The 12150-nt window shown below is 38.3% G+C and overlaps 1 protein-coding gene across 3 annotated transcripts in view; it reads right to left on the minus strand.

The window, feature by feature from the left end:
* Positions 1–12150, minus strand: part of Gabra1 (gamma-aminobutyric acid type A receptor subunit alpha 1) — a 55467-nt gene that overhangs the window by 20339 nt on the left and 22978 nt on the right. For all 3 annotated transcript variants that reach the window (XM_087571209.1, XM_087571210.1, NM_183326.2), the window contains 2 exon segments: positions 8307–8527; positions 6005–6087 (listed from right to left, as the gene is read on the minus strand). In XM_087571209.1, coding sequence (XP_087427335.1) covers positions 6005–6087; positions 8307–8527 — 304 coding nt within the window.

The raw sequence follows: 12150 nt of genomic DNA on the forward strand, positions 1-12150 counted from the left end.
AGATATAATTCCACAGAGCAAGATAATGCATACACAGCTGAGTGAAGGAATGGAAGGAAGGCTGCATTTTAGATTTAGAGAAGCTTGGAAAGGCTCTGAGCCAACACTTTTATAAAGCACAGGACCAAAAAGAAGATCAACAGAGGTCATAAGAAAGAGTTTCTTCAATAGACATGTTTTTGTTATTGTTTATTTATTCATCTTTATTTCAGGCAAAGGAGTGACTCAATTGAAGATGATTATTGTGTCTAAAGTAGGAAACATTAGATCTACAGTAAGATTAGAAACAAAAACCCTGCATTCGCATGAAGTTGAGCCATGGAAAGTGCAAAACTAACACTGGAAATGTTGCTGCAGGGCACTTAGACCAGAGGCTTACACTGGAAACCTCTTAACATTGTGTATATTTGGAGAGGTTAGCATGAGAAGTTATCTTATAGAACCTTCTTCTCACTCATTTTCATTAGGCAAGTCAATCTTACTCAAGGAATCTTTCATATTAGATTCTGGCTCATGAATTCTTAATCTGTCGAGATTAGAAACAAGTGGAAAGAAAGGAGGAAATGAAGAAAGTGAGAGAGGAAGAATGGGGTAGATGGGAGGAAGAAAAGAAGGGAGCAATAGAAAATGGAAGATTACGTAGCATTTCTATTTTCCAGTACCAGAAGACCCACTTCACATGGGCTGAGATGCTGTCCCCTGTTTAGATGCACAACAATTTTAATAATTTAAGGGGTATCAGATGAGGAAAAGTTAGCTGCTTTAGATTATTTGATGGAAGGGCACAATAGCAAAGGTTGGCCTTATGATAGAAGGCTGATTCACTGGCCAGTGGCCAGTTTATCCATTAGTTACATATGGCACACTGCCCAGGGACCAAAACACTTTCTGAAGGCCATGAAAATGTTTTAATTTATTTAAAATCTAAGATCAATATAACCTAACCTGGCCTGTAGTCATCTTTAGACCACCAGTTATGAACTATAATTTCAATTATGTTTTGGAGAACTACGCTCCCCCACGCCCAAGATAAAACTGTTTCAAGCTCATTGAATTCTTAACACTAGTCTGTTCAATAGAACTCTCAAAACAAGGTTTAAGAATAGTGTACAAATATGTATTTGGCCAAGCTAAAATATTTTAAGATTCTAAATTATGGTTGCCTTTTACATGAAGGTGATGTTCCTTACATAAACAAACACTGCCTTTGAATCAAAACTTGGAAAGTCACTTTACTCTAAACTGAGTGAAGCAGAAAAACGGAGATCTTGCTCCCCCATTATATGCAGGCACCCTGTCTGCCCCATCATTAATTATATGTGTCACATCAGCTATCTCTTGAAGAAATTTGTATGGAAAATTGAGAGAAAATAATTTAATGTATTCTGAGACACATTTAAGTGGTACATGGGTAATCTCGCTTCGCCCCTGTGGACTTTTCAACATTTCCTTCTTTTCTTGTGGTTATTTTTTAGTAGGTAAAAGAGAAAAGCATTTCACTGTTGTTCAGAGTAATATAATTTTATCAATGACGAAGGTATAAAATGTGATGTTTAAAAGACTCTTAAAGAATCAGAGAAAGAACTGGAAGAGCTTGAAGGGGCTCGAGACCCCATAGGTACAACAATGCCAAGCAACCAGAGCTTCCAGGGACTAAGCCACTACCTAAAGAGTATACATGGACTGACCCTGGACTCTGACCTCATAGGTAGCAATGAATATCCTAGTAAGAGCACCAGTGGAAGGGGAAGCCCTGGGTCCTGCTAAGACTGAACCCCCAGTGAACTAGATTGTTGGGGGGAGAGTGGCAATGGGGGGAGGATGGGGAGGGGAACGCCTATAGAGAAGGGGAGGAGGGAGGGGGATGTTTGTCCGGAAACGGGAAAGGAAATAACACTCGAAATGTATATAAGAAATACTCAAGTTAATAAAAAAAAAAACAGAAAAAAAAAATAAAAGACTCTTAAAAAGGGGGCAGTGTACAGGAATTGGAGACGTATAATATTACTTACAACCCATGGATATATATTTCAACAACATAAATTTTTCTGGTCACAGCAAATCCTTGTTTTCTTGCCGAAGTAGACACTGTATGTGTGAGAGTGTGAATGGACTGAATGTGCCTCTTGGGAAAGCCTCAGTGGCCATGTGCTTTCATCACATTTTATAGAGAGCAAACTGGGCACAGAACTAAGGGAAAAAGCAGCTTACAATGCTATTTGTTCTCCATCTTATTTGAGACATGTTTTTCTCTAGAAAAATGTCCACTCTGTGCACATAAGCCAAGGAACTACATTGGTTCTGTAAATGTCAGAGAAGCTAATTCTAGCGATCAGGTCATTTTGGAACAAACCAAATCTCCTGCTACTTTATTGTACACTTGTTGTCAAGAGTGGCTAGATGGTAGCATTTTGTATCTGAGATTGTCTGTGGAATGCTAATATATTTGGAGTGGGAGATTTGGTACGCCATCTTCACTGTCTTGTGCCTCATTTCTTAGAAGTCCCATGGTGTACGGAGACAAGACAGGCCTCTGCTACAGTACAATGAAGCTTCACATCACTCAGTACTCTTGGCTTCTGCTAAAAACCCTCCCTGAATGAGGAATGCACTCCTATCATGCAAGCTGGTGCTTTATGGAAGAGAAGACAGAAGGAAGGAATCTCGGTAGTTTATTTGAATGAATAATTCTTAAATATGAGAAAACTGACAATCACATTCAATTACTTAGACAAATACTTGAGGACATGATTTCAAAATATCTAGGAAGTAATTTTAAAGACAAAATGCACTAGTTGAGGTCATGAAATAGCCTCACAGTAGTACTACATACAGTCAACCCTAGACTTAAATCAACAGAGAAGCCGTCAAATGAAGATGTGGTGTTTGTTGGCTTCGGTGCCCAGGTCTTCCAGTTTCCCCTTCATTCCCCACACCTCTTCCATCCCCTCAGAAGTTTAAATGTGGAAAAGCAAAAAGGCCTTTAAAGCCTGTTAGAACAATTTCTCTTTATTCCATAAATACTTATTTATTGAATTGTGTTACGCTGTGCCCTAGAAAATGCTAATTAAAGCATACCCGGCTCTTACAAAAGTAGTAGTCTGTAGACAGTAAAAAAAAAAGTATTCATAACACAAATAAAAATGAATACAGGGACAAATGTTATAAAATAAGTTGGAAAGAGAATCAAGAAGATCGATAGTGCTGTTTACAAATTACTACAGAATCATCAAGAGGTGCTGTCTATGCTAAGATGTGAGAGGTGGAACAGGAAGTTAGACAGAAAGGACGAGAAGAGCAACGCACAGGAAAAAGATTAGAAGCGAAGCACCCAGGTGGAGTGCTGCTTACACATTTTCCTTTAACTTCTTTCTTTTTCTACGACACACTATTTGTTTTCTCCTCACTATCTACTTCCTACAGGATAGGCAAAGGAAAATGCAGTTCATCTTACAGAGATATAGGTAGACGATTATTAGGATTTTAGGGGAAACGTTGATTTTTGTTTAACAGTCACTGGTTTCTTTTTTTCTTTACTAACTATTCCTCGTTTTCCTGAAAACAGATACAAGTGCTGAGATGCCATTTTGTGATGAGGAACCTCATGTAAAGACATTCCTTTACTGACAGGAGCCTGGTATAGCTGCCTCCAGTGAGGTTCTGCCAGAGGCTGACAAATACAAAGGCGGATGCTCACAGCCAACCATTGGACTGAGCACAGGGTGCCCAATGGAGGAGTTAAGGACTGAAGGAGCTGAAGGTGTTTGCAACCCAACAGGAAGAGCAAAAATATCACCCAAGAACTTCCAGGGACAAAACCACCAACCAAAGAGTATCTGTGGAGGGGTCCATGGCTCCAGCTGCATATGTAGCAGAGGATAGCCTTGTAGGACATCAATGGTCCTGTGAAGGTTTGATATTTCAGTGTAGGGGAATGCCAGGGCATGGAGGCAGAAGGTAATGAGTGTGTTGGTGGAGAGCACCCTCAAGAAGCAGGGTGAGGGAGGATGGGATGGGGGTTTCAGACAGGAAAGGGGATAACATTTGAAATGTAAATAAATAAAATATCCAATAAAAAAGGGAAAAAAGATGCAGCACTAAGCAGACATCAATCAATAGTGACCTGTACACATCTGATATGAAAATGTATGGTCCCTTTTCTTTAGCTGTCCACACTGCTGAAGCAAATCTTAATGCATAAAAAAACAAAACACAACAAAACAAAAACCAGAACTATAACTCATTGACCAAGTAAGAACACATTTGAAGCCTAATTAAATCTGGGAATAAAATACTTTTATCTAGGGACATTATTATAATGATATTGTGATATTGATAATGAATTAATATTGGCTCAGGAAAAATATGATGGGTGAGCTTCTCTCATCTAAGGTTTTGTGGGCTGGAAGAAAGATTACTTATAAAGCCTGATAAATTTGATGCACTATTTCATATTCAAGTTACAAATAATGGCATGACAGTTAGGAATGCAGCTACCGCTCAGGAGAAAACCCAAGAGCCCATGGTGTAAAGAGAACATTAAAATGAGAAAAGGATGGGGAAAGGTAGTCGTCTTTAAAGTCCCGTTCAGCCGACATATTCGGAGGATATTAATCCAGAGTCTTCAGGATAGAATGTGACCTATAAAGAGAGAACAATGACTCCCCATGACTAGAGCTCCTAGGCACATGAAGGCCCTTTGCTATTTTCTTTGCTTGCTGTCTTCCTACACGATCACTATTTTTCCTCTATGAATCATATTTTACCAAAATAGTTGCTCAGTCTGCTTGTCTAGTGGGAACAGTGAGCCGGTTAGGTAAACTGGGGTTGACTCAGTCCTTGTCTAAAACCCTCCTGTAGGAAGCCAGAAATACATTATCCTCACATTATGTATGCATGATAGAAATGGAAGGGGAAAGAGGCTCGGAGAGGTCAGCTCTACAGCTCAAAGCTCCTTTGTCTCCCCGAAGGTACTCCTTGATGATATCAAACAGTATGCATTCCTTAAGTTAACCCAATGGAAAAAGGTCTATGATACAATCAAATTGGAACAAAAGTGTAAATAAACTAATGAATGTCATGGGACAGTCCTACTGGCCTGGAGATTACTAGAGATGACAATGACAATAAATTATTTTCTAGATAGCTACTTTAACATTCAGCCTCTATTAAGAAAAAGCATCTATACATTGTCCTAGGCCACCTGCGAATTTTTATTAAAACAATATCAGAGCAATATAAAATAAATGCTGCAATACCCTTTTATGGGGATGGAAATGTATCTATGAGATGCGAGCATCGTTTCCCTTTTCCACAAATGCCACCAGATACTATTTTCTTACTCTATGGTTTAACATGTCGTTTCCATTTTAGTGACTAAAAATAAAAGGGGAGCTGGAGAGACGATTCAGTGACTTAGAGCGTGCACTGCTCTTCTCAGGGTCCTGAATTTGTGTCCCTGCACACAGGTCAGGTAACTCATGACCATTTCTCACTCCAGCTTCAGTAAATTCAATGCTCTCTTCTGGCTTCCACAGACAGTCACACATGCATGATGTACACTCACATTGTATCCAAGTGACAGTTACTATTGCTATGATGGGCTATGTCAGGATCACCAGACCAGGAGCGGAATCATCCACAATGAGCTGGGCCCTCCCTATCAATTACTAATTTAATAAAAAAAAGCCTTACAGATCATATGCAGTCATCTTCTCAATTGACGTTCCCTCCCTTTAGATGAGTCTAGATTGTGTAAGTTTTACAGAAAATTAGCCAGCATATATAGGCACAAATACATGTACATAAACAAATATAAAATGTTTTTAAAAGTAAAAATGTAAGAAAAACATCTAAGGGCTACTACTTATAGGAGACGCTGTGTCCTATACATTGCTCTCTGTGTATTTTGACTCTCCAATAGACCATAACTACTTGGAAATCTCTTGTTTGAGTTCATAGATCTCTGATAAAAACAATTATAATTTGAAGTAAATTTACTTACAGCTCCCAAATTTTAGTGGGCAGGCATGGGCATCCATGGGAAAGTCTTCTAAGTGCATGGGGCATTCGGCTCTCACAGTCAACCTTATTAAGGGAACATAGAATACAAACAAAAGCTCTTTAGATTAGATGCTGACAGAGGAGGATGGTATTAACTCTAGCAGACAGAAAAGATGTAAGTTAAATGCATACCCGTGCCATATTCCCAATGAATGAATGAACTAGAAAGATCCACCATGACTGATTTTTCTATAATTTTGTGTTTGCTTGGTGAAAATGGACAAGATTGCATTTCGAAGATGGAGAAAGAATTGCTGGTGTTTCTTATAACAGAGAGCACCCACTAATCCACCTGGCTATGGGAATCGTTCTGTTTAATTGAACTAGATATAATCAAGTAAATAACTGCATAACAGCATATAGAAATGCATCATACAGGGTGCCCATTTTCCTGACCTTAGGTCCCTTTATCTTGTATAAACAAAACTGAATTCAGGTCTGGGCAAGAATTTCTCTGTCGTTTCCTCAATGGTGGCCCTGATTCTTTTATCCAGCTGTTTCCCTAGTGAAATGTGGATGTGTCTCTACATATTACCGCTATCATTTGGAAAGGAAAGAAGGCTTTTCTTTTGTTCTATCTCTCAGATTCAACACAGAAAAACCCTCAGGTTACAGTTGTCCTGCTGACTTCTTCAGGAAGAAGGAAAATAAAAATAAAACCAGACAAGGGTCTTCTGCTCAAGTTGGCTCTATGAAAACTCATTTTGTAAATACAATTTGGTAAATAAATTTGAAGCAGGTTCTTAGGTTGTGGTACTTGAGAACTCTTTCCCCTTTGCTCTGTACAACAAGATTTCTCCCATTTGGATCCCCCTGTGACCAGCACACACATCAGAAATATGCAGTGCAGTTTGAAATGCGAGGGATGTTAATGGTTGCAGAGGCTAAATATATGGTAGGCTCACCCTGGGAAATAGAAATACTTGACAGCAATGGAATGTTCTCAGAGACAAGGGGTCATGAGTGAGCTTATATGTGAACAAAATTGCTTCAGTTGGTGCAAGCTCTGCTTCCATATGCACTTATACACATTGTAATGAAGGGAGAATATTTATTTGTTTGTTTGTTTATCTATCTATTTATGAGAAGAAAACTGTGCTGATGTCTTCAGAAGACTTTGGACAATTTGATATTTTTAGTAGATTTTCATTCTATTATGATGATGGACTAGACAGCCCTGCCGATGTGTGTTTGCGTTTAGTAGAAGGCTGTGATGGAGGGCCCACCGCTCGCCTGCTGTCTTAGGTGCTTTAGATAAAAAGGCGGGAGTTTATTAAAGAAAGAAACCTTTGCTTTCGATGATTGGCGCATACAGAAAGAATTTTATACTTGTCAGGTGTAATTAGGGACAGGTACTCCTGGATTGGATTTCTCAGTTTAATGAAATGGTTGGTGCATAGGTTCTGGGAGGTTAGGATCAGAAGGCAGATGTGCCATCATATTTTAATGAAACAAATGACCGAACATAAGAAGCATTGAGTATTCCAATCAATAGTTATATTGGGTGGCCAATTTTTATTTAAATATAACAGAATTGTTTTCACAAAATGATCGAAGAATAAATCAAAGACCATTCAAAATTTCCAAGTTAAGACTATATAAAAATACATATTTCTATAAACATTAACTAACACTTTTGTCTTTGTGATTCATGCTTCCTTTACTCTATTCCTAAAATACAGTATACTCCATTTTATATCATACATACATACATACATACATACATACATACATACATACATAGTCTTCAGAATAAGCCAAATGATCTCCAGCTAAGAATATTATTTGAGAAATTGTGTATTTCTTCACATACATATTTCCATGTGAATTTTTAAAAAAATGATATAGAGCCATACTTTTCATTTTTCTTTCTTTGTTGTAGAAATACCTTTGAATATCTACCATTAGAGAACTTCTAGAATTTTAACTTATACTTTATTGGACTGCAGAGAGACATGCAATTCTTAACAAGGACTTCAGGAAGGTCCTCATGCTGAATTAAAACAGGTTGAAATTACAATCCCTGCAATGTTGAATTATTTAATCTAGTTTTCATTTACATTTTATTTAACATTACATGCATGAATCATACTTTAGAGCATTATGATTGCTTAGAAGAATAAATTAATGCTTAAAAGTAGGAAAGCAAAAACCCAATTATGGCACATCACCCTGATGATTTCCTTCTTGTGGCAGAACAAAACGTATGGACAGTTTACTGCAGGAATCATGGTTGTCCTTACCTCATGGTGTACAGCAGTGTGCCATCCTCTGTGATACGCAGGAGTTTATTGGGCATGGTCATGTTGTGGGCCACAGACTTTTTTCCATTGTGGAAAAATGTATCTGGAGTCCAGATTTTACTGGCCATTAGGTTGTTCAGCCGGAGCACTGTCATGGGTCCTTTGAATTTTAATCTTTCATCCTTCCAGCTTTGGCGGAAAAACACATCTATTGTATATTCCTGTATAATTTTGGAAAACAACAGAGTTTACAGTTTTACATATTTGCCATACAAATATCTTACAAATAAGGTATTGGAATCTCAATGTGGCTTAGATGATGTTTTTGGGACACAAACTTGTGGTGGCACTTACACCTTAGTGTTAGAGGAATAACGATGGCATTTGTAATATTTTTCATGCATGTTCATACATACATGCATATGTAAATTCACAAATGCAGACAGACAGATAAATGGACGGATGGATGGATAGATAGATAGATAGATAGATAGATAGATAGATAGATAGATAGATAGATAGATAGATTATAGATAGAGACAGAAAATTGTTTAATATATGGAAAAAACAGTTTATAGAAAGAAAATTATTCTCAAACAAGAAAACCCCTTTGACAGCAGTAATAATATAAAATCAATAAACCACAGCTTAAAAAGCCCATATTTGCAGGTTTTTATATAAAGGGGGTATATTTAAATCAGGGAACTTCAGCCATAAGAATAAGGCTCCCCTGTGCTCCCTACAAACTTCATATTCAAACTCAAGCCAAAATGGTGCCATTACAGACGCAAAATTTCTTTGGCTAAAGAAATGGCCTTTGTTTCTTGTTTTTACACGGTTAATGTATGTAGCTTTCCAATGTTCCTACATAGTGAACAAGAATATGAAGATGTGGAATAAGTTAATCAATTTCCACTGTTAATTTGGAGGAGTTTTTTTTTCTCCAAAGAGTAGGGAGAGAGAGAAGAATGCAAAATGTGGAGGTGTGTGAGTTAGTGATTGCATGTGTGTGTGTCACATGAGAGGTGTGTGAGCCTCATCAGCATTCACAGCCAGGGAATCTATTTATTTGAACAAGCAGAGCTCTCCTTATGGCATTACCCAGAGACAAACATCTGCTCATCTAAAAACAAGCAATGTGACTTAGCAGCTCCTGGAATTGAAAAGGATAGTATTCATCTTCCTTGTGCACTACTTGCTACACTGGCACTAAATTTAGAACTCAATGGTTCGAAATAAAGATTGCCATGTTCTCCATTAATCTTCGCATACTCAAAACCAGAAGGGGGCTAGCTGAAAAGCATTATGCCATGTCTTTCTAATCTTCTGAGGCCTGATGCGTCTGAAAACAGCTGCTCTTAAATCCTATACATGTCATTCTCAGGACATACAGAATAAATAATGTCTGGCTTTAAGCCTTTTGTGCACGGCTTAAATACCTGTCTCTTTCCTATGATTTAAACAATACTTGGTAAAGTCTGAGTGTGTACTTGCCCTTCTGGCATAGGTGTGATATTGGCCAATCATTACTGATCTCAAATTACATCATTTGTGAATGTCTTCTAATGAATCATGTGGCTAATTGGTGAGTGACATATATGCAAAATGATGCTATTCGGTTGATGCAGGTCAAACAAGTTACCATGCTCGTTGCTTGGGCTTTTCTGCGTCAGGAAGTGTCAGGTGAAAGTCACTGTGATACACGATAGGAATTCATTCACAGCAAACATTTGCTAAGCATCCATTAAATTCAGCAGAGGGAGAAACTATTAAACCCTAAGTGTTACCAGAAGAACACATGGAGGAGGATTATGGATTGGATGATAAGACAATACTACATGAGAACAATTGCTCATCATTCAGATATATCTAGCTTGTTTGTGTATATGTGCCATGTCTGGATAACAGATAGGCTTCTGGGTCAGGGATATGATATCTGATGACGGTTCGATTTTTCTCTATCTAGCTACAGCCAGCTATTCTCCATACAACTGAATGAGTTCAGATTGGTCTAGACTGCAGAGAATGTTTACAGGTGAATCAACATACCAACCATGCTTAAGGAAACCGTGTTTCTAGAAATCAAAACACTTGATTCATTTGCTAGCGATAGAGAGGGTTCTGGTTTTGGTTTTTTGGTTTGGTTTGGTTGTGAAAGCATAGTAAGTGTTCAATGAAAGTTAAACTTAAAATATATTTAGTTGAAATTTTCAACAAGATATGTCCAAAGGTAATGACCCCAAAAATTATGTCAATATGTCCCATGTCCTAACATTTGTGTGCTCTCTTTACATTTCCATTGGGCTTTTAGGCTTTATTTATCTGTTTCATTGCTGACGATGAAACCCCATTGGTTTGAGACAATTCTTCAAATGTAACACACACACACACACACACACACACACACACACACACAAACACACACACAAACACACAACCAACACTACTAGAGGTAAAATATATTCCCCCTTTTGTCTGAGTAGAAATGAAACCTAACAAAAGCAGTCGATTGCGGTCGTATCCTGCCTAGCCACAAACAATAATACTCTCTACTCCTGTTTCTGAATCTGCCCACATGGTAGAAGCAGACAGCTTCCATGGTTTCCTTATACAACATGTTTTAGCCTCCATGACCACTATGTGTTTGACTAAGAATGGACATTTGAACCAATATGAGCTATGTTTCCCTCTCTAGGAAGCAGGAACAAGGCATGGCGAAGACCCATACTGTTAGTAACTGCGGGTGTGGAGTCAATTCCTATTATTTTTTATTAATTTTATCAACCCAATTTTAAAGTAGGCCTCTTTACATCTTGGGATCAAGTGGTATTTGGAAAAAGTAACTTTGGAAACATATCGAATGGCAACTGTAGATCTCTCCTGAGAGACACACCCAGAGTACAGCAAATACATAGGCGAATGCCAGCAGCAATCCACTGAACTGAGATCAGGATCCCTGTTGAAGGAATCAGAGAAAGGTCTGGAAGAGCTTGAAGGGGCACGAGACCTCATATGAACAACAATGTCAACCAACCAGAGCTTCCAGGACTAAGCCACTACCCAAAGACTATACATGGACTAACCCTGGGCTCCAACCTCATAGGTAGCAATGAATAGCCTAGTAAGAGCACCAGTGGAAGAGGAAGCCCTTGGTCCTGCCAAGATTGAACACCCAGTGAATGTGATGGTTGGGGGGAGGGTGGTAATGGGGGGAGGATGGGGAGGGGAACACCTATATAGAAGGGGAGGGAGAGGGGTTAGGGAGATGTTGGCCTGGAAACCGGGAAGGGAAATAATAATCGAAATGTAAATAAGAAATACTCAAGTTAATAAAGATAAAAAAATGAAAAAAAAAGACACAGAGAGAGAAGTCCCAGTCAAGCCAGACAAAAGAAAAACACAAAAGATGGGACTCTAAAGGGAAAAAATTATAAGCTGAATAAATGCAGTTTTGCTGAGGGATTTATTCAAGTTTCAGAGTTACAGCTCCCACCTCCACAAGAAAAAATTCTCCCCAAGTTTCTCTGCTTAATAGAGTAGTTTCCCCGGAGAATGTGAACCTTATTCTCAAGATCTGGAACAAAACAGTCACTTTGTACCTAAATAAATATTATATTGAAGTGTTCCGGTTCATACCATTTTTTTTAACCATCTGTGTGTGCCTTGACTTAATACATTTTAAATACTATGGAAAGCCAGGCTGTGTGGCTGTGCAGCCTGGATATTTCTGTCAGAACCTAGTGCCTTGGGAATGTGCTGTTTGATGTCCAATTAATGGTTTTTAAAATAAGCTTAGGGAGTTGACCTCATTTTGTTTTGTATTCTAGATGAAGTTGGATGCCTT

Source organism: Rattus norvegicus, chromosome 10 (assembly GCF_021556685.1).
Source record: "Rattus norvegicus strain SHRSP/BbbUtx chromosome 10, alternate assembly SHRSP_T2T, whole genome shotgun sequence".
In the NCBI taxonomy this organism is placed as follows: Eukaryota; Metazoa; Chordata; class Mammalia; order Rodentia; family Muridae; genus Rattus; species Rattus norvegicus.